General features: G+C 39.6%; 1 protein-coding gene across 1 annotated transcript in view; it reads left to right on the top strand.

Annotated features, from left to right (window-relative positions):
• The window catches only part of CDC73 (cell division cycle 73), a 140,295-nt gene that overhangs the window by 44,839 nt on the left and 71,316 nt on the right, over nucleotides 1–24,140 (top strand). Inside the window, exon 10 of the mRNA XM_089515797.1 lies at nucleotides 10,625–10,689. Within this exon, the coding sequence (XP_089371923.1) occupies nucleotides 10,625–10,689 (65 nt within the window). The remainder of the gene's footprint in view (nucleotides 1–10,624; nucleotides 10,690–24,140) is intronic.

Raw genomic sequence — 24,140 nt, 5'->3', positions numbered from 1 at the left:
GCCACAGAATTCTTAAAAGCAGAGCTAAGCTATATATACATATCCATATGTATAGGAATGACCTACGTAGAAGAAGGTAGATGAATGCAAGAAATGGCATCACAGCGGTGGAGTTAAACTACATCCAAGTTTGGTCCCTTGTATAATTCCCTTCTGAATTGTGTTCTTGATGAAAGGTTGTGAATTAACTTGAATACAGCGATCATTAATATATAATGTGCCTTTATCATGTGTTTCTTCCAAAGAAATCTATCAGACAGACAGTTAACATTTTTTGTGACAGCGAGCAGAATGTTTAGTCAAAAGAAGCTGTCTCTTGCTATATTTGTGAAACCTAAGTCTATCCAGGTGAACTTGTTTAGTTCCCTTGATCTTCAGAATTCTGTACCCAGTCCAATAATCATATTAGTTTGGTCTTTACACAGTACATTTTACATTGTATGTTACTGTACAATTAGCTGAATATATTTACAAAAGCCTTATAAGGAATGTTCTCCTCCTCCTTCTTTATCATATCATTAATATTCCTGAGAGAGTCAGAACTACTTTTGGTGTAGTAGAACAGATGGCACTGGCTGGACTTGTGTCTCAGTGTGTTCTGAGAAGTCACAGTAGTTCTAATAATCTAATCTGTCTCTTTTCACTCCTGAGTACAAGGAATCAAAGCCAGAGTGGAGCTCGACTACTTGTTGTTGTTATAACCTTCCCTGTTCCCAGTAATGACAATCAAGATGGTTTACAAGTTATGAAAAATAGGACAAATAAAAATTGACGCAAAAAATATTGGTTTTAAAAAATACAGTAATTATAAAACCTATTTGAAAATCAATCAATCTGTAAATTTAAAAACATTGATATTCATTTAAAAAACATATTATACATATCAACAAAACAGCACAGCACACCATTAAAATCTCTTCACGGTTAATTTCTAAAAGCTTAACAGAATAAAAATGTTTTTACTTGCTGTCAGAAGGAAAGCAAGGAGGGGACCTTTCTAAGGAGGGAGTTCCAAGGTCCGGGTGTAGCCACCATGCAGGCCCTCTGTCATGTTTCACAAACAAACCTGACTAAGTAATGGGATTGAGAGGTAGGCCTCTCTTGAAGATGTTAGAGCACTAACAGGCTCATACAGGGAGATGTGGTCCTCCATAGATGCGGAATCAGAGAAAGGCCTTTGCACTTGAATTGAATGAGTGGGTTGAGCAGCATGGGAAGATGCAGTCCTACAGCTATCTAAGACCTAAACCTTTTAAGGCTTTGGTGAAAGTCACAGCCGCTTTTAACTATGCCTGGAGATCTGCCAACTAAATTGACAAAACACATCTGGGGTAGCCGTGTTGGCAGTATAGCAAATCCATTAACATCCAAACAATGATACCTTTATTGGTCCAACCAAAATGCACAATTACTTGTTGCAATTGACAAGTTATTTATCTTGCTTTTTAGGTCATTCCTATTTTTAGGTGTGCAGTGAAATATAACTAGATGATGCATTTTCTGAGTACTTTTATTTCAAAAGCCATTATTACTCTTGCAAGAATTAATTTTTCATTTGTCATTCAAATTTAACTATTGCTTATTTGTCATAGAAACTGTCCCATAGTTTGTATATCCATTGATCTGTATTATAAATCTTGTGATCTTTCCAGTACATTTAAATTAGCTTACTTCATTATAATTGCATGTTTAAATGTTCTTGTCAGTATAAACTGAGGTGGGCAAAGTGCAGCCTGTAGCCCACATGTGGTCCTTTGGATGCCTAAATGTGGCCCATGAAGCCCCCAAGTTTTCACCTAAAAACCGGTCAAAAGCCATTAACACCTCCCCAAATACCTCCAAAGGAAAAGAAATGACCAAAAGGATGGGCAGAAGTGACATTGTCACTTCCAGTGTGTTGAAACATGCTGATGCAGCCTGCTAGGCAGGTGTGGAGGAAGGGAAATTCCCCCTGCCGCCTCCTCTATTGCTCACCCCTGGTATAAACCTGAATGGCACTCTGAAAGGACAAAGCATGCTAATAGAAATTGTATATTGATTGAAAAGGATATGAATTGTGATTCGGAGACTTAGGAAGAGGTGCAGACTGTATGTTGGGTATGGAGATTTGGTTATGATGGATGGGACTAGATTAGATAGATGTGGTAGATAAATTTGGGTTCAAATTCCTTTGGATTCAGGGAAGCTTCTCTTGAGACTTCGTGTTAGTGGTTGGCAGAGTTGCAGAAGAACATAGCAATACACCTTTCTTATCAGCTGTCTAAGGCCAATATTATGATGCACAAGGGCTTGGGTTACAGTGGACAAAGGCTCTGTCATTGGTTAGTCTCTTAAAGGTAATCATGAGCAATACAGTACTGAAAACATTTCAGCTTCTTAGAGAATGGGCAGCCGGGGGAGGTAAAGTTCTTAGTGAGGCAAAGAAAAAGTGCTCATAAATGAAGGCATAGAGAAAGAGAGAAAAGAAATAAGCAGCTTTCTATTGCAGAGGTTAAAAAAAACAGCACTCTGCAAATTTAGTTCAGTTGTCACTGCTGCACAAAAGCACAGGGGGAAAATAATTAGAAAAATCAGTTTGAGATGGAAAAATTGTTTGGCTTATATTCTTGTTTATCACCACAGTTCAAAATCAGCTTTCCTCACTGCTTAATTTGTATTCATCAAGGCACTGCAAAAGTACAGCTAAATGAAAAAGCAAATTGCAGATATATGCAACACATTGATTATATATGCACACAGTAATCTCATTACTATAAAAACAAATACTGAGCTCTAATGAAATTGATAAAAGCTCATTTTAAACATAGTACAATATGGAGGAAAACTCCTGTGACTCAGATTTAAAACAAATGCTTCCTTTTGCCACTCTGTTAAGCAGACTTGTGCCGCCGAAAGGGCAAAATCCGCTGGGACTTGGTACAGAAATTACTCTTGTGTAAGTCTTATTTAAAACAATATGTACCAGGAGGAGTTAATGAGACAGTTGTGTGTAGATAAATGTTTTAAAACAGCAACAGTCCCACTGATCCTTAACAAAGAAATAAGTGAGAAGATCACAAGGGTGAGAATGTCTCTTCTGCTTTCTCTGGGTTGCTTTAATCTATTAGTTTCTAAAACAGTGTCTAATATGCAAAACATTCATATTTGCTATCACAGCAGTCTTGTAAGCAAGTAGGCTTACTTGCCTTTTAAAACTCAAAAGAACTGAAGACAACAGTGTTTCCCAAGACTGAGTTGGGAGTAGTATCTACCTCTTAACAGGTTTTTGCCCACCATCTTGATATATGGTTTTAAGACAATGACATATCTTAACTGCTTTGAATGGTATGTTTTTATAGTTTTTGTGCTTGTATTTTATAGTGTTAAATGTATTTAGTTTAACATAAGTTGAGCTATCTTCAGAGGCCTGTGTGTGCGCCCCCCCCCCCCCATTTTAAAGACCACTATTTTAGTGTTTAATTCAACCATGAGAATTCCATGAAGACATTTTTCTTTAATCAAGACATATTATTTAAGGGCAGAACTGGACAAATGCAGTGGGAGTGGCAACAAATTTTTTGTCCCCTATGGTGGGCCACAGTACCATAATTGGGGCTGAAAATCAGCTTTAAAAATGACCTGGATTTGACAGGAAATTACTTCTGGCTTGTATTTCCTGGTTTTTCAGCCAGCATTTCCATTCTTGTGGGGATGTAGATGATAAGAAAGGAGACTAAAATTCAAGTCACCATATTTTGGTCCTGCTTGTGACCAATTTAGGGTAGGTTTTTGCTCCAAAATAAAATGGTAGATCTAGAGTTGGACAGGCTGGAGTCTTCCTGCAGCTCACTTTTGTCACCCCTGCCTTAGTGTTTTATGTTTTGTGATTGTCTGTAACTGCTCTGACTCCAAGAACTGTGGCTTAAAGATAGGTTAATATAATTATAATTTTAAGCATATGGTCAAAAGAGCTTATGGGACTAAATACAATTTTTTAGCCCAGGTAGAGTAGATGATCCTCCAAATCAATGGAACTTAACATAAGCATTTGCTTTGCAAGTTCCCCAGTTTGATTCAATATGGTCTTCTCTAGTTGGGATTTAGAATTATATTTAGGATTCTTCAGGTAGCCCAGGTCCATCAGAATGTAACCTACTTTGTCCACGTTCTGCAGGCAACGGAAATTGACAAGCATTTTGAAGCTACAGGGGGAAAAAAAATCTCACTAAAAGTCAACAATTAGACTTTTTTGGTGGGTTTTCAGGCTATGTGGCCATGTTCTATGGATGCCGGCCATGAAAGCCTTTGACTTCACATCAACAATTAGAGTTAAGGAAACAGTGTAGCCATTTGCTAGTTTGCTCTTTTGAATATTTCTCTCAGTGCTGATGTTCATAATCCTAGTGTTTATTGAATTGCATTAATATGAATACTATTGAGGATAGCTTTTGTTTTCTGCGCGCAACTCTAGTATACTCCATTGTGAACTATATTACCTTTTTAAGGCTTTTTGAAAGGGGTGCATTGTTTAACAAGGGTTATTATACTTTTCATTCTTTCCTTTCAGGATGCCATTGCACTAAGTACTAAACTGTGAATAGCTTTTATTAAATTGTATTTAAAAAGCTAAGTGCATGTTTTGAGGAAAAGTCATGAAATATGAATGTCTGGAATGTTCCCATCATGTTGAAGAATATGGTTTTGTTCCTATCAAGAAGCATAGCTCTGCGTTGAAAAAGAGAGAGAGAGAGAGAGAGAGAGAGAGAGAGAGTGCCAGTCAGGAATCACTTCAGTATGCCTGCTCCTTCCACAGCAGTGCACACTTGCTTCATCATGTATTGTCAGGACAAGCAACAGGGTTTCCACAGGATTGTGGCTTTGTGGTCATCACATAGCTAGGGAAACCAGCTGTGGTGTGTGGTTATGAATTTGTCTTGATAGCAAGCACCAGAAGCACAAATGGAGATAAGAGGTATTGCCAGGGGAATCAGAAAAAATAGCAATGATGTTTGAAGACCTGTACTCATTGTATGACATTCCACTCTTTAGTCCCTTAGCTTCTTCTTAAACACTGTAAGATACCACAAATGAATTAATGCTGAAAGAAATGAATCTTTCTAACACTTACATAATTGGGAGGATGTATAAAAACAACACCTAACCTTTTTGTTCATTCCTTTTTTCCTACTCCAATGTGGGAGCCATACAATGAATCCCCATGACATTTTTGCGAACAAGCTAGTGAAATGTGGGCTAGACAAAGTAACTGTTACATGGATTTGTAATTGGTTGACTGACCGAGCCCAAAGGGTGCTCAACAATGGCTCCTTTTCATCTAGAGAGAAGTGACCAGTGGGGTCCTCTGTCCTGGGCTCAGTGCTATTCAACATCTTTATCAATGACTTGGATGACAGAATTGGGGGTATACTTATCATATTTGCAGATGACACTAAATTAGGAGGAATAGCTAATACCCCAGAGGACAGGGTCAAACTTCAGAATGACCTGAACAGCCTAGAAAGCTGGACCAAAGCTAACAAAATGGATTTCAACAGGGAGAAATGTAAGGTACTGCACTTAGGATGGAAAAATGAAATGTACAGATATAGGATGGGAGACACCTGGCTGAACAAGACTACATGTGAAAGGGATCTAGGAGTCCAAGTAGACCACAAATTGAACATGAGTCAACAGTGCAATGTGGCAGCTAACAAGGCCAATGCGATTTTAGGCTGCATCAATAGAAGTATAGTTTCTAGATCAAGGGAAGTAATAGTGCCATTATATTCTACTCTGGTCAGGCCTCACCTGGAATATTGTGTCCAGTTCTGGGCACCACAATTCAAAAAGGATATTGAGAAACTAGAGAGTGTCCAAAGGAGGGTGACTAAAATTGTGAAGGGTCTGGAAACCATGCCTTACGAGGAACGCCTTAGGGAGCTGAGAATGTTTAGCCTGGAGAAGAGAAGATTAAGAGGTGATATGATAGCCCTGTTTAAATACTTGAAGGGATGTCATATTGAGGAGGGAGCTTGTTATCGCTTTGTAGCGCAGTCCGTAATGAGGTACCACGGCCATGTTTGGCGCCAGGATCACTTCCTTCGAATCTGTAGGCAGCAGTTTGTGAGCTGGAGAAACACCTCTCACCTTCCAGAATAACTGAAGAGAACACTGTAGAAAAAGGTCTCTCAGATGAGGCTTTTATTCTTAGAAGAAGTTCCAATATGTACAGAGCTATCTACAGACATCTACACAGTCCACCACCCATCAAACAGAAAAAGCCACAAAGTCAACTGACTCGAATGGAATCCACAGCCTACTGCCAAAACCAAGTGTCAGTGGAATATTCAAATTCCCCCAGCCAGCACTTGATTGGCTGATGACCCCTGGCTGGTGAATGGCCGGCCTGTTGCTATTAAATCCCACATTGTACATTTTACTATGGACTCTACATCCCAACAGAACTAACTTCTTTTCTGCTGCTTCAGAGACTAGGACCCGGAGCAATGGATGGAAGCTACAGGAAAAGAAATTCCATCTCAACATTAGGAGGAACCTCCTGACAGTAAGGGCTGTTCGACAGTGGAACACACTTCCTCGGAGTGTGGTGGAGTTTCCTTCCTTGGAAGTCTTTAAACAGAGGCTGGATGGCCATCTGTTGGGGATGCTTTGATTTAGATTTCCTGCATGGCAGGGGTTGGACTGGATGGTCCTTGCGGTCTCTTCCAGCTCTATGATTCTATGTTGGTTTCTTTAGCATAATAAGTAACTGCTTCATCAGGTGAAACTGGCACCATACCTGCTTTACTTTCTCCTACAAAGCATCACCCTTCTTTCCCAAGGTTATTCCTTTTTAGAATTTGTATACTTGAAAGTGTATATTTTGAATGGTTTATTTCAGTGTCTCAGAAGAACAATCCCCTGGTGATCCTCTGCCTTGCCGTGCTGGAGAATCTTTTTCATGTCAGTGGTGTTTATGAACACTTTAATATTAGTAAAAATATCCAGTAGAGAAGAGCCCATGTGTGTCCAAAAGGCAGGCTTAATTGTATAATAGCAGTAGAAGGCGTACAAGAGATTCTAGAATGATGACATTATAGCATAGAGAGCACCACAAACAGGACATAAAACTGACTGTTTCAGAAATTCTATAATTTTGGACTAGAGTTGAAGGAACCGCATGAGTGTAATTTGATCCTCTGCCAGAAGCAGAAATCATGCGTAAAGCTACTTTCATCAGCACTGTACACTCAAGTGATGTGCACCCTTGGATATATTTAAAAGCTGGCACAGCCAATGCTCTTGTCTAAAGTCTCCTTAAAAAAAGGCTGCAGTGATTCAGATTTCATTTCACCCCTACATTTGTCTTAGTTTATCATTGCCCAACACTGGCAAATTATGAGTCGTGCCACAGTTTCCTTTTGATCATGTATGTTACATAAGAAAGGGAATTGCTATACAGAAACAGCTAACAATTTGACTTTAATGTCTACCTTGGCCCAAAACACATGAGCAAGATAGAGTGGCTTCTAGGTACTCCGGGGCAGGGCATGCACATGACGCACATCACCCGGAGTGACCAGAAGTTGGCCTGAGGCTGCCTAAGGCAGACCAGAGCTGCCGAAAAAAAGAGCGCAAAAAGTGCTCCTTGCCAGTGGCCTATTTGGGACTGCAGTGGCGGCCGGCCTCTGACTGCAGCAGGCAGTTGCCATGGTTCCATGCTGATCAGGGAACGATTGGGGCTAGAGCGGCATCTGACAATTCCATTTGCATGGAAAGCACGTTTGTAGCATTCCCTATATTAGTAGGTACTGTTTGCATGCTTCTAAAGAGTGTGCTGTTCTGAAGACTCGTTATTTGAAATTTTCTACTTTTGATACTGATATGGCTAGCTTTGGAAACACAATATCTAACAATGCATCTGAGGAAGCAGACTTAAGTCTACAAAAGCTCATGCTGCTAATTTCTTTCTTTCAGTTAGTCTGAAAGGTGCAACAAGACCTCTCTACGTACTGATTCTACAGACTAATACATCTTTCAATACTGTCAGGACACCTCTTCAAGAACCTTAAGAATGTTTGTGTGCTCAAAGAAGCTTAAAGGATGCTCCCTTAAGGAGACTCATCTTATTCTTAATATTAACCAAGGTTAAAGGAAACCAAATTTCTTGATAACCAGGATATGACTGATTAAATGAGACGTTGTGATTAGTTTAGCCTTTGGGAGTGCTGACACTAGCTAAATTTAGCCATACACACACGTATGTACACAGAGAGAGAGAGAGAGAGAGAGAGAGAGAGCAAGCAAGCAAACTATAGAGAGGAAGCATGATACCTCATTGCTGTGTCCAGCTCTGTCATGTATGTGTCCACACAGGTTTTTTTTAAGGTTAATATATAGATATATTAAAGTCACAAACTTACAGCACTCAAAACAAGTTTTCATCTCATTAATAGAGGTCTGGTAAAAACAAAACAAAACCTCCAGGTACTATGATTGCTTCATAGAAAAGCTGGAAAAGTAAAATTATAAAATCTTTCAGACACAAGAGAATAGGAATTGCCTGAAATGGCTTCTAGACAACAATTACTGGGGATGTCTGTTTCAGTATTGCAGAAAATAGTATTCTGGTTATCGAAGTTAATTGTATGAATAACATTCAAGAATCAGTTTTAATATCCCTCATATGTACAAGCCTATTCTTGATTTTACCTAATAATCAGTTCCTGCCCTTATGCATCACAATTGATTTTTCCATTCACATTTGAATGCTTGCTAATGTAAATGCACTTACAGTTTTATTCATGGTAACATCTAAACTTTATTTTGGGGCATGCTTGTGTATGCCCTGTTTTTAATTGAGCATGTTTGTTTTCAACTTGAATCTAATTTTAGTTGTCTTAAATGTGTAGTGAAGTAAGTTGCATATTAGCTTCTTTGTATGCATTCATTGTTTTTAGGAGGCAATGACTGATAAAACATATAACCAGGAATGGGGGAAATAAAAGCCATGAAGCTGCATTTGTACTGAGCTAAGTCAGTTGTTGATCTTTCACTGTTGACTCTGACTGGTTCTCTATGGTGTCTGTCAGAAACACATTTCTCAACCCTGTTATTTTAGATCTTTTAACTGTGAATGTCAAGGACCAGCCAAGGGACTTCGGTGTGTGCTGCACCTCAAATATGACACCTTCATAATGTGCAAAATCTCTGATCCCTCCCCCTACAAGAGAAGCACACACAAACCTTGCCCTCATGATTTTGTATGAAGAAAAGCAAAAGCTTAATTTTGCAGCTCTTATGCATCACCCTTAGGACACCCTCTTAGGTGTCATAATAAGTAAATAACAATAATGCTTTAATGTAGATATTCTGTGATGCAGGATACGAGTGCAAAGTGCAGAGCTCCTAACATCCACATCAGAGTTTGCAAGGAACTAGATGCTGGCCCTCCCACTATAGCCAGAAGAAGAATTGGGCTTGTTAACTAAGAGTGACATGTGTTGATTATTTTTAATTTCTATAATTTCTGTAATTTCTTGGCAGCGGAAATTACAAGGGAAGAAGTGATATCATGCCTCAAATGTCTAGAATGGAAAGTGATGATGGGCTGGGAGAGTTTTGTTGTAATGTGTCTTGTGGATATCTCTCCAATTGGGAATTTGAGAAGTTGTTACAGATAACTCTTAAGCTGTGCAAAAATCTTTCAGTGTCCACAGTACAAGGAATGTACATGCTCTTTTCAGAGTAGCAGATAGTCCTCCCTTTTGGAAATAGAAAGGTTGTCCCAGGCATGTAGACTCCTCTCAGATGATCTCATTCTCTGATGTGAGAATAAAAAGCAGGTTATGTGATGGAAGTGTGCAGGAGTTGTAGCATTATAGTTTTGAATGGAAGAAGATCTGAACCGAAGCATTTTGTCCATGAAACATTTAGAATAGAGTTCTAAATAATTGAAGAAACTGGTCAGTCTTCTGATAAAATTTTACAGGATATCTATCTATCTATCATCTATCTATCTATCTATCTGCAATATATATGTATATACAACACACACACACACACACACACACACACACACACACACATATTGTTTGTATATATGGTTCTTTTGCTCAAGGCAATCAAGGTTGAGCCTGGTCAGCAGTGCCAAGAAACTGTATAACAGATAACCTTAACCTTGAAGAAGCTATGCATTCTGTCAACATATAGCACTGGAAAGTTACTGGTAGCCTCAGGTGAATGGGCTCTTTCCATTGCAGCCTAAGTGCCAGATACAAATTCCTGATGTAATTTTTATAATCTAAAGGCTGTGTTCTTGGAGTGCTTTTCTTCTTGGTATTTAAGGAAGTTCTAAAACCCACACTGAGACTTGGAGACAAGAAAGAATGAAATTAAATGGTTAGAATCATTCAGTACTATGGTGATTATTCCAAGTATTCCAGGCTGTTTGATGTAAAGATATTGCACCATCTAATAGATTATTCTGCTTTACATACAGTTTTGCTGTTGTCTAATATATATATCTTCCCCCACTGTAGCCTGCAGCAGATGGCAGTTTCACATCTTTGCTTGCCATCTGACTAGCCCATTTTAGATCCGCATATGGGATTACTTACAAGATTTTTTTTTTTTAATTTTGCAGAGACGGAAGGTTTCAAGATTGACACAATGGGCACCTACCACGGAATGACTTTAAAGTCTGTAACGGTAAGTTAGAATCACATTTGTTCAAATGCTGCATCTAGAAATCTAGCAAATCTCTCACATAGACTTTTTTTCCGGCTTCCTATATTGAGAAGCCTTTGTTGTGTCACATGGCACCAAGCAAAATGGATTGCCAATGTATGCCAGGCCTGTGTACTGAATTTTTACTTTTTTAATATCGTTGAAGTCTATAGGTCTTTTGAATGCCATTGTTTCTAGAATTTCAGAATTTATACCAGTAAAATTTTATATATCTTGTCACATGGGTTCAAGTTGAATAACAGTACTTTTGTATGAATAGGAGGAGGTGCATCCCTTCCAAATTGCATGATGGTTCATTTTTATGCACATAGTTTTCCAAACAGCCGAAAGCCGAGCATCACTAAACCAGAGTCTCAGCCTGTACTTGTCTTAAATTGTCTGCTTTTATGGAAGTGGGTTGAGCATTCGCAAACAAATGCTGTTTTGATCTGCCTGCAAGTAGGACAGATGCTACAGAACTAGTATAGAAGTCTCATTAAAGACTTTTGCCATCTGTATGCCTATATAAATCTGATGAATAGATAGCACTAAACAGTCTCCAAAATCTGTGCACCTACTTCTAGTTTTTTCCCCTAATTTGAACATAAAATAATGCCTGGAATGTAAACGTCTCAAAACCAATTAGAGCTAACGTGTTTAAACTTCCCCCCTGTCTAATAAAATTGTTCCTTAAGTTTTTATTTTGAGTTAACATTCTTTACAAATGTTGGTCTCTACTTTGATTTATGGACTTGCTTTTAATAAGTTTAGTCAGGTTGGGATGAAATCTGCATAATGTGATAAATGTGTGTCAAAGCATCCCTAGGGTTTTCTAGTAAGCAAAAATGGTTAAGTTGTTCATTTTTCACAAGGGTGCTAGCGTTAGTCAAAAAATGTCCCAGAAAGTACATAGATACCAAGACTGTTACAAAGATGGCTGGCCTGATATATTTCTATAATTATCAAGAAACTGTATTGCTTATTTTTTTTGTCAATACAAAACGGAATATAGAGCTCAAAAGAATTTATTTTACTTTCATATAAAACTCTATGTATTTTTGAAAAATCTGTAAAGAGTCATCACTTTAACACATGGACAAAGTTGTTTTTAATGCACAATTCAATTTAATTCACATGTCTCTGGGAGATAGCTAACTAACTTACAACTTGATAAGTACCCATTAGCTCATCTAGGGTAAATTTGTAGATTACTTCAAAGGCCTTGCATCTCAATTTCGTAACTAGTTTTGCCTCTTCATGTCAAATTAGTGCTCCAAAGATTTTAACCTTACAAATAAACTTCCAGAGGTTTTAAAATATTTTTATAAATCCACCCATTCACACACGGGCATTTTAGTGACCAACAAGAAACAGTTCTATAAACTTTATCTGGCTGGCTGGCTAAAGGGAATTTCTGTTTCAGCTATCTTATACAGAGGATTTGTAGCTAAAGCTATTTGTGGTAATTAAGTGACATAACTGACTAAAGTCTTCATGCATTCTTAGTGAAAATCTCAGAAAAATCTCTAATTCTGTTTATCTCCTTGAGGATTCTGTTCATAGCCTAGGTGTCAAGACTCTGTAAAAGGAAAAGTGTATCCCAGCCTTAAATGTAGGACCTTCAACAGGAGGGTCCTATGAAGTATGATCACATTTAAAGATCTTGGCAGCTATCTTATTTAGCTCTAGTAATACAAGCAGATATGAAGTAAGTTGTTCTATTTAGATGGAAAGATCACAGAGGTTTGTGTTCATCTCTAGAGAATAATTCAGCAAAGTGATGAATTACTGAAGAGTGGCTGTCAGTTTAACATCCTCTTGGTTTGCTTTGCCACACCACCCCTATTCTCATGACCTTATATGACTACTTCGTAAGCGTTTGAATGGGTAACTGAAAGCTGGAGAAACATGGCTTATTATTAAGTGAAGTTTCAAATGCACTGTAGTAAAGGGGGGGGGGAGTTGCTCCATGAAAGTAAGTGCCTGTGTTTTATCTACTTTCTTGTTATCAATGTTGAACTTGTGTTAAACTGTTTACAACGTCAACAGGATAGGTGTTGGGAGGTGGGCTTTTTTGAAGTAATGTCCATGAAGACTTGCAAGTTTGTCTCTGGAATCACTATTATTTAATTGGAATGTTTAGTTCCCTTAGAATGAATTCACATTTTAATCCCCCCGCCCCATGATATTTTTCCTTATTTCTGGTAGCTGATGCATACTTTTGGTATTTTCTTGTTTCCTGAGAATTTTCATTTATTTTCCACTGTATCATCATGTACACATGATACAGTCTTTGTCATGCAATCTAAAGTGTCCCTCATCATATCCATCCAGTCTCCTTTCTTTAACTCCTTGGTTTTATTGCTGTGGCCTAGAGCCAGTGTGAGGAAGTAGTTTGAGCACTGGACTACAACTCTGGAGATCAGGGTTTAGTTCCCTGCTTGAGTATAAAAACTAACTAAGTGACCTTGGGGAAGGCATATTCTCTCAGTCTCAGAAGATGGCAAACCCCCTCTGAAGAAACGTGCCAAGAAACCTTAAGATAGATTCACCTTAGGGTTGCCATAAGTAAAAAATGACTTGGAGGCACACAACAACAAGGGAGACTATTGCATCTCTTACATTGATGCTATTCCACTTTTATTGCTCTGCTGTCTCCTGTTGCATTTTGGGGTTTGTAGTTCAATGAGACCTAAGAGCTCTATGGTTGAGAATTCTAAATGCCCCTCCCTAAAATGCAAATCCCAGAATGCAACAGGAAGCAGCCAGAGCAGTAAAAGTGGAATAGCAGCACTATAAGAGTGTAGTGTAGTAATCTCCAAAGTCCTCATATTTCATATTCATTCTACTATGATATTCATGTATTTCCCATTTTCTGTCATCTGCCCACACAGCAAACTCCTGCGTGTTGCTGTTCAGGAGTTTTATCACTGTAGTCACTTATACAGGGTCTGGGTACAGGCAGCAGTACTCTGTGGCTTCCTTGCCTGCCTCCAGTCAGTGCTTCATGTCCCTGGGCATTACCTGTTCTAGACTGGGCAGGCTCACATGTAATTCAGGTAGAGTGTTTTACAGGCCCACTTTGTTTTATTCTCTGACCCCGATAATGGGTATCAGGCATGTTTCCTGTGGCTGACCATCTTAATCACTCTACCCCACCTCTCAGAGCCTCCAAGACCTGGTGAGTCTAAACCCCACCAGGTAGTGATCAGTCCATGACAATGGAAGTACAGACAGTTCCTCTGCAGCCAGATCACCACCATAGCTCCTTCTGTCCCATCATTGTCATAATGGCTGCTCCTTTGACTGGTTCCCCTCCCATTCTCTTCATGTAACACATTTTTTCTTGCCAGCAGGCACGTTATTTAAAAAGTTACCAAAAATATTTGCACTTCTTCCCCTTCCAACCAAAAGCACTAGCTCCTGCGCTCACTCTAACCCTTCTGCCCTTTTTGGTGGTGCACCTTTCAGTGGTGAAATGAACCCACCACAGCAGGTACCCAGTTTTTAACCCCTTCCAAAGGGGACAGATGGTCCTCTGCCTTATTAGCCAGCAGCTGTCTGAGTATCTGAGGTCTGCTTCTGCAGGGAGTTCAGGAATCTGGAGCAGGCAGCAGTCCACCAGAAGAGATGCAGAACACCAGGAAGGCCAGCAAGCAAGCAGGCATGGTGCCATCTTCTTTTTTGGGGTGGTGGAGGTGATGTTGGTGTTCTTCTTCCCATGTGCTGACTCTGCTCAGTTACAGCAGGCAACCAGATTGTATTTGACTTGTGTCATTAAATTCCTGGGTTTCCTGAAGAGCTTTATATTCATTAATCATGTTGCTAATTATTTCTATGAAACAGTGCATTGGGGTGGGAGGCTCTAGATGTGTGGGAGCTTTCTCAAGCTTTCCATTGGCTCCCTTTCCTGTGATTATTAGGCAAATCCAAGCCTGGACATTTGTCAGAAATCCTGTAAGACAGTTGTAAGTTTTGCTTTTTATAAAGGGTGATTGAAAAAGAATGGTGCAAAACTGAATACTTACAGCATTACTTTTGCACCATTTTTGTTTATTCACGCTTTATCTAGGATTCATTGGGTATAGAGTATTGCACTTTTTAAAACTTTTTTTGGTTTGTTGTCTTTTCTGACTTCATTATAGTGCACTATTAAATGGCTGCTATCTATTATAGACAGTCAGAAAATGTGGGTCATCAGAAAGGAATTCTTGAGCTTGAGAGAATTGACTGATGTACAGAGTTTCCGGAGGTCCAAAGTTTACTTAATACAGCTAAAAAATATCAATGTACAGCTCTCCTTTGTGTATAGTATGTTAGTGAAGAGAAAAAGAAAAGGAGATGGTAGAATACAGTCTGTTCCAGGTTCTTGAAACTTGAGGATTGATTCATATGACATTTTGCTTCCTAGAGATGGTTTTTATATATGTGGCTATTTTCCAGAAGAGGCTTTCCTGTGGGCAATAATGTTTTTGAGCCGAGTAGAGAATTGAGACCCTTCTCCACCAATTAGTGTAGTTCTAACCAGTCATTGGAAATCAGGACCATTTATGGACTTAGGGACGAAAGATTCATGAATGAAGCCATCAGAGCAGGCTAATAAGACAGTATGAATGGTAACTGAGAAAAAGCTTGCCTTGACAAAGACCATTAAAAGAATTAGCATGTACTTCATGTTTAATTTTTAAAAGAACTACTGTATAATTGAACTGTTTTATTAACATGAGTGGTGCATATGCTGCCATAAATTTATTTGAAGAAGACAAAGCAGCAAATGAAACCTTCTGACAACTTCTCTCTAAACAAAACAAAATGTAACAGATTTGGTGCATAACAATCCCCTCCATTCATCTTTTCAGAATGTGTTGCAGTGATTCAGTCCCTCTTTTTTTCACCCACGTCTGATGAGGAGAGTGCTATGAATTATAAGCCATGCATCATTGTTGTTCTGCAGTGTTTCTCTCCTAGACAGGCATTATGCTTTTGTAGTTGTTGTTAAACTGTATACAATTATTGTAGGTACAAACCACTCAGAGTGGTGAATCAAATTGTCTTAGGGAACCTGAAATTTGTGGAATACATGCATACATGCAACAGTAATTGAAGGGGCTGCCAAGAAAGGGACAGCCATGTGAAAACTGAACAAGCTCAGTATATATCAATTGTAAAACAAAAAAATGAGGTGTGGACCAGTTTCTTGGTGTTGAGGATCTCTACATGAAACACCGAATGAGAGCCCTTTGCTTTACAACAGGACCCACTTGTATATGTCTAAATGCAGGACAAATAACTTCACATTTGAAATGAAAGAATAATTTAGCAAGATGAAGGCTGCCACTGCAACGCAGTCTAAGCATCACATGCATCATGCATAATCTTTAACATTCCTCCCCTTTCTTCTGACTTAAGGAAGCAAACATTTGAAAAAACAAAAGTACCTCGTTCAGATTGCTTCTATTTCCCCCCATCTTTTTCCAAACATAGTTTCTAAAACCAGCAGCTTGTATGCTGAAGAGTTGATGGTATAGTGCAAATTTAATGCTGCAGCGTTCACTGCAATCCATAATTGGCTCTCCTTTATAGTGTTCTAAGCTGCATAATAATGTTTGAGGTGTCTGATTGTCATTAATTGTTTTGATTATTATTATTACTATTATTATTTATATCCTGCCTTCAGATCACACTATAGTTGGAACTCAGAGCAGCCATTGGTGACATTGAGTCACATTGTACAATCATACTGTTTCATGGTACTGTTAAACTGCATTTTTAAAGTGGAATAAATATTCTCATGCTTTTGACATATATGAAGATCACATGTGTGAAAAACACACTATGAGCATCAGCTTAGATGTAATTCAAAAACCCTATGAACACCAAACCATTTACTAAATTCTTAAAACAATGGTCCAGTTCAGAAATAATGTCAAATTACCATTTATTTATTTAGACTACTTTTACCCTGCCCTTCATTATTTGTTCCCTTTTCCATCTTCTCCTCATGTGCTACAACTCCCTTCACTGAGTGTGTTTCCTGTGTTTGGTCTTGTTCGGAGCAGAGAGCACCTAGAAACTTAGCGTGTGCCTGTAATTATGGTTTGTTTGCAAATATAAGTCGAGCACTCATTCAGTTAAATGGCAAGCTTCCATACTGTTCTCACTTGGCTAGCCAATTGCGTTGTTTTTAAAACTGTAGATCTGCATATGAGGGTGACTTGTTCCCCAGGAAGCGTGAATGCATACAACTCCCTGATGGAGAATTAAAGAAGTACAGTTCAGGCACACATAGTATTCATATATAGCAAAGGGAGTGAGGGAGAAATGGGAGTGTCTTCTCAATGTCTTCTGGAAGTTTTCAGCTTCATCTTCCATTATCCTTTCAGCTTTTCAGCTTCTCTCCCCATTGGCAGTGTTAGCTGGAACTGATGGGAGTTGCAGTTGAAAACATCTGAAAGCCTCAAGGTTAGGTTGCTGCATTATAATATATGTTCTCCCTTCTCTTGATTATTTATCTGTTGTTGGAGTTGTGTCGAATTGAGTTCAAATCTGGAATGTCTCCATGTGATACCTGTTTGGCATAGAGAAATGTTAGTAATGTGCCCAGTTTTTGTTGGTCCTCCAGAAGTTTTGGACTTCAGCTCCCAGAAATTGTGACTGTTGGCTAAGCTGGCTGGTGTTTCTTAAAGCTGAAGTCCAAAACACCTGAAGGACCAAAGTTTGGGAGCCATTAATGTAAGAGTTTGGCAATTATTGCTATCATATGCTTTTATATATACTTTAAAGTTGATTTGTATCCTGCCCTGAGATGTACTGATATAGGGTAAGTTGGAAATATTTTAGTAAATAGCATGTACTGTTCACCCTAATTTTGTAGCCTACCCCCTTCTCCAGTGGAGATGGTTCCCTCCCCCTGCTGCCGTTTTCTTGGTGATTTGGCAGAGTGCAGTGCAGTGTTAACCTGAATCCATCTGCCTTCATTTGCTGTGAATATCTCAACTTCTGATGGGTCCAGGGGGAAACAAACACCTGGAGACCACAGTTTTGCATGGAATGATGCTAACACTTGGGAGGAGGGAGAAGTAAATTTAAAAAATTAGGCCTTGGAATTTGGCAAGTGCCAAAGAAAGCCTCTAGTGGTGCACTGAAATCCAAGGGTGCAGCATTGCTGACCACTGATATAATAAATGTATTTAAATTTAGATATATGTTTTGAATATACATACCTTTCTGTACAAATGGGTCCCCACTTTCTTTCTTTCTCCAAACCATAGCATATCTAAGTTGACATGAGCATAGGGTGGTGGTGGGGGGAAAGGATGTTTCAGTGTCAATATATGACAATATATGATCCTCCTTGAATCCCATTTTAGGAGAAAGGTGGGATAGAAGTTCAATAAATAAATAAATAAAATATAAAAAAAGAAGAAGGCAGAAGGTTAGTACTGGTTGTTAGTCTGACTAGGAGTGCTGGGATTTTCTTGGTGGATAAATGTGATTTTTACCCCAACTCTGTATTGTGGAACTGTCAGTCTGAAGTGGAAAGTTGTCTTGGCTTCTTACATGATTTGAATTTCGGATTGTTGTGAGATATACTAGAATCAAATCAGAGACTTTCTGTTATTACCACTAGAGCTCAGTAGAAGAATAAAGCAACATTTCCTTTTGAGCATTAGGAAAGTACTCTCCATTCTAGCTGTCTGCTGCACCTTAGCTGGTGGGGGAAGCTCAAAGCACTGCTAGGTTTTATGGAGAGAAATGATCCTTTAGGTGTCCTGACAGCAAGTTGTGATCGCTTTAAATATTGTATTGTATATTAGATTGGACTGGGAATTTGTCCAGGAGTCAGAACTGTTAGGAAAGCACTAGCATTGTATACCCAGTTAGCACTGTAATAGTCATATTTTGAATTAATTGCAGTTTCTGAACTGTCTTCAGAGGCAACCCTTCATATAACACAAGGTTTTTCAAGTTCTGAGGTCTGCCTGTCTCTTTGCAGCTTGGGGCACAGTTGGTGAACTATTCGAAGCAAGTTGGCCCCTCTGTACCTTAGTGGATATCTGTGCCTCCAGTAACAGAAGGGATGCCAAAGTGATCTCTCAAATTCCCCTTCCAAACAAGATGAATATAATTCATCCAGGCAGGTGAACTCTTGACTAAGAGCAACAGTTTATTGAATTTTCATCCAGTCCATATCCACGCCCATCCACCAGTTAGTCTTTCTCTGCCTTGCTGGAATTACAGTGTGCCCGCGTTATACGCAGACGCACTATACGTGGCTTTCAGCATATGTTGAAAGCTGTGTGGGATGCAAGGGGTGGCGCGTCCCATTTAATTGAATGGGGCGCACGCGCACCGTCGCACCACCGCCACATGCATGAGCCCCATTACTTTCAATTGGGCTCAAGCATACGGGTTTTTATGCGGGGGGGGGTCCGGAACGGATCCCCCGTGTAAAAAAAGGACGCACTGTATATGACATAAAAGAAAGAAATAGCATTCTTCCTATTTGCATATTCATGGATCTGACTGAATCCTTAGGTAACTTTCTGAAGTGGTTTAAGTTATATAAATCAGGTGTGGGCAAAGTGTAGCCTCCAGATATTGTTGGCTTTAGATGCCTAGCACTCTTCACTGTCACCATTCTTATCCTAAGGCTGTTGGGAGTTTCATTCCAGCAACTTCTGGAGGGATTCACTTTGCCCTCTTCTGGAGTAATTATAAAAAAGCATATGGAAGAAGATGATACCCATAGCATATATGTCAAGCAGTAGTTGCTGAGCACTAATTTTTGGAATCCAAGTTGTAATTGAACCACCATAAAACTGTTCCCCCACTTTCTAATCTGAACTGCCTGTCTAGAATGATACAGTGGTCACTGAAAGTCTGAAAGAATAAACAGGATCTGACAACCCCATCTTTCTACCCTGGCATTGGTTATTTGCAAAGCACGTGTCATCTTCTAAGTCAGTGGCTCTCAGCCTTCCTAATGCCATTCCTCATGTTGTGGTGACCCCCAACCATGGAGATGGATAGAGGAGTGGTGTCTTGGTTCTTAAGACCATCGGAAATATGTGTTTTCTGATGGTTTTAAGCGACCCCTGTGAAAGGATCATTTGACCCCCAAAGGGGTCGCGACCCACAGGTTGAAAACTGCTGTTCTAAGTCATTATCTTAATTTACATTTCTTTCCTGACACAGAAAGGATACAAATCACATATCTCTTTAGCAAAATAAGGGGAAAGATTTCTGGTGGGAATATGCCATTATTCAATCAGTGACAGTTCAATCAGCCCTGAACTCAGCATGACTAAAGAATTTTTTAGGAAAAAAAATAATACTAAGAATATGTTGAATTAATGACCCTGAGCCCACCACATGGTAAAATTTAATACATTTTTTTTTAATACTAACAGAATGAAAACTTATACAGTAGACCCTTCCTATAAGTTGGCGATCTGTTCCAGAGGGGCCCCCCCCAGCGTATGGGAAAAAACATATATGCTGGAATCCTTTTGATTCCTATGGCTGCACTCTGCAGTGTGTGGTGCTGCATGTGCGCTTCTGGCACTCACACTATTTTGTCCTGGGCTTTCCATATGCGTAAGCTCAAAGTCACATACGCCAAGTCCACGTATAATAATAATAATAATAATAAACAACTTTATTTGTATTTCCCACCTCTCCCAATGGATCGGGGCGGGATTACAACCATAATACAATAATAATTTCTAAAATGTTTACAATAAAACTATGACATCATTTAAAAATACAATTCAAGCAATAAAATCATCATCTAAAATATGCAGTTATGACCAGAAGTGGGAGTTTTTATTCATTCTTTATAAAAGGTCGGGTGGGCAGGGCTGCCGGAATAGATCCATCTTCAATGCCTTCTTAAAGACATCTAAAGTCATGATGAGACGGATCTCTTCTGGCAAGTTGTTCCATAACAGAGGAGCTATCGCTGTGTACGCTATGTGGGAAGTTGTTATTAACCTGGTCTTAGTAAATTCTTCCCATTTGTTCTGAGAGTGCGGGGTGTCTTGTGTAGGGAGAGGCGTTCCTCACACATGTAGGGCTTTAAAGGTAATAACCAACACTTTGTATTGCGCCCGGAAGCTGATTGGCAGCCAGTGAAGGGATTTTAATACCGGTGTTATATGGTCTGACCTAGATGTTTGGTGACCAATCTGGCTGCCGCATTTTGAACCAGTTGAAAATTCCAAACTTGGTACAAAGGTAGCCCCATGTAGAGCTCATTGCAGAAATCTAAATGAGAGATTACCAGTGCGTGTACCACTGTTTCAAGGTCTTTTTGGTCCAGGTAGAGACACAGTTGGCGCCCTGAGAGACGCCAGATGTCAGCTCCCTCTTAGAGGAGCAGCTATTCCCCAGCCTCGCCATCTGGAATCTGCCCAAGAGGTAGGACTGGAACCACTGGAGCACAGTGCCCCCAATGCCTAACACCCTCAGGCATTCCAGAAGGATACCATGGTCTATGGTATCGAAGGCCGCTGAGATGTCTAAGAGCACCAACAGGGTCACTCTTCCTCTGCCAATGCCCTGACAGAGGTCATCGACTAAGGTGACCATGGCAGTCTCAACTCCGTATCCCACCCTAAAGCCAGTTTGAAATGGGTTTAGATAATTGGTTTCATCCAAGAGTTGGAAGGCAACTGTCCTCTCGATCACTTTGCCCAAGAATGGTAGAAGGGGGACCGGCCTGTAGTTGTTTCTTATCAGGGGGTCTAGGGAGCGTTTTTTCAAAAGTGGCTTTACTATCACTTGTTTTAGTTTAGATGGAAATATTCCCTCCTGGAAGGATGCATTTATTATAAGTTGTAATAATGTTTTTATTGCATCCCCTCCCTGAATGGTCAGCCGTGATGGGCAAGGATTGAGAGGGCAAGTCGTTCTCCTTACACTTCCAAGGAGCTTGTCCACTTCATCAGTATTTACAAACTCAAAATGATCCAGTTTAACACAGTCCGCAGAGTCACTGGATACCTCTCTTATTGTTTCTGCGGTAACGCCGGCATCAAGATCAGCCCTTATCTGAGAGATTTTATCTGCGAAAAAGTTATTAAAAGCATCACAGCAGGCCTTAGTTGGTTCTAATAAAGGGTTCAGGGTGAGAGGCAATTGGGTTAACTCTTTAACCACTCTGAACAGCTCTGCTGGACGAGACTCTGCAGACGTAATACGTGTAGGATGGAAAGAATTCTTTGCTACATCTATTGCCACTCCATAAGAATCCAATGTATTCTTATGGCGTGTCTTGTCAAACAAATGCTGATGTTTCCGCCAGCGGCGCTCTAGTTGACGAAGATCTTCGGTGTACCAATTTTTTTTGTTTGAAGTGGGCCGGAAAGGATGCTTAGGAGCGATGCTGTCTATGGCCCTGGTAAGTTCATTATTCCAGGTATCAACCAAGGCATTGACAGGATCACCATCATTCCCAACCATAAAACCCTCTAGGGTTTCCTGGAACCTTTTGAGTTCCATCAGCTTTCAAGGGTGGACCATTGTAATAGGTCCTCCACCCCCGAGGGATGTCTGGATAGTGGCCTTCAGTCCCACTTTGACCAGGAAATGATCCGTCCATGACAGGGCAGACGTATTAATTACCTTCGCCTACAGATATTCCAGGTCTGTACTAAAGACCACATCGAGTGTGTTACCAACACAATATGTGGGAACCGAGCCTAATTGGGACAGGCCCATGGTAGTCATGGAATCCATGAACTCCAGAGCTGCACCTGTCAGATCTAATGAGCTGGACTCGAAGGGGATGTTGAGGTCCCCCAGGACCAGAAGCCTGGTAACACCAGTTCCAAGACCAGCTGTGTCAGCTGGCAACGGGTATGGTGCAGGCGTGCTGTAGTTGGAAAGAAGAAGCTACCATTCTTTGTTTGGGGGGGGGGGGTATTATTGCACCAATCACTTTCTAGAAAAGAAATTAGGTCTCCTATTCAATAAAAATGAGTAGCAAGCCACAGCTTTGTTTCTTTGCCCTCTTAAACATAGAGGTCTAGAAAACTTGGGGTCCAGAATTATGTTTTTATTAGATTTTTAAAGAATGATCACTGAATTTTTGTTCATTTCATTCATGCTGTGGGATTCATTTCTTAACTTGGTCCCTAAGAAATGTTGAATTTACGTATCCACTAAATGAGTTCCTGTATGCCTTTACAACTTGACTTTTAAGGTTCAGATCAAGATGTCAACAATTTTTACTTTCACCGTTTCAGCCAAATTGTTACTTAAGGTCAAGAAACCTTACTTAGAGGGCTGCCGTGGACATGCTTCTCTTTAATTTCTTTTATTTCTAGTGGTTTGGGTTTTTTAAAAAATAAAAAGGCTGTGAGAACTAATGAAGCTATTGGCTGTATGATTTTTTATTTTTTATTTTTTTGTTCCTTAAATTTAACAGGTTTCTAAAGTCGTTCATGGTTGCTGTGTCGATAAGACTTAACTCCCACTGTAGCCTGAGGGGAATGGTTAATATGCAGCAATTTTGAGTTACAGATCAGTTAGCTCCTAAAGTCAACTATGGCCCTACCATCGTTCAGATAGCGATATCGTGAGGCTGTCAGATTTTAAATACTTAGGAGAGAGCTCTTATAACTGTTTCCATGGTGATAGCATGAAGGCAACATAGTAGTTTAATCTATATCAGTATTTGGCCAGATCCTTTTATAGTCATTTAACTGTGAAAATGTGGTACTATTCTCCAGCCAAGTTACATTTCTTTGATCTGCACCATAATAAATGGAGGGTACAATTAATATTTCTCTCTACAAATGGAAATGGACTTGAACATTAAATACAGCAGGTCTAGTGTATTCATGCCTCTCCCTTTTAGTTTAATGTTCATTGACTGATTTCTGTATAGATTTGCTTTGAAATTATCAACCCACTATTAGGCTTTCATGTCACTTTCCTTCTCTACTATTACTTCTATTCATGGTATAGTTAAGTATGCCTGCAATCATGGTAATTGCCAAGCCATCTGAGAAGTTGATGTAGAAATGGACTTCTACCTTTCTCCCTCCTGTGTTTCTTTAGGTTCCTTGCCTGATTAAGCAAATGCATAGACCTTTTGGAAGAGTCTATGCATGCTAAGAAAGCAAGATGTCTTGTCTTATCTGGCTAAGTTTGCTTCTGTAGCTAATTAATTTCATTTGACATCAATCCTACTCATTGCTTATGTGCACTTTCTCCAAACAGCCATTCTGAATATGAGCAGAATTCCTGCAGTTAATTACAGACCTCTTCCTTGGTCGGGTTGTGAACACCATGAAAGAACATATTAGCAAAGGATACTGAAATACATTCAAGTTTAGTCTGATTTTAATGGAATGCATCTAGCTCTGGACTTCTTTTTGTGTAAGAGACAAATCTAGGATGGAGGGAGCAAGCTCTCCTCCTCA

This window comes from Sceloporus occidentalis, unplaced genomic scaffold (assembly GCF_023333645.1).
Source record: "Sceloporus occidentalis isolate IW3139 unplaced genomic scaffold, rSceOcc1.0.p SCAF_3, whole genome shotgun sequence".
NCBI lineage: Eukaryota > Metazoa > Chordata > Lepidosauria > Squamata > Phrynosomatidae > Sceloporus > Sceloporus occidentalis.
Note: the sequence above shows the minus strand (reverse complement) of the source record. Positions and strands in the feature narration are given on the sequence as shown.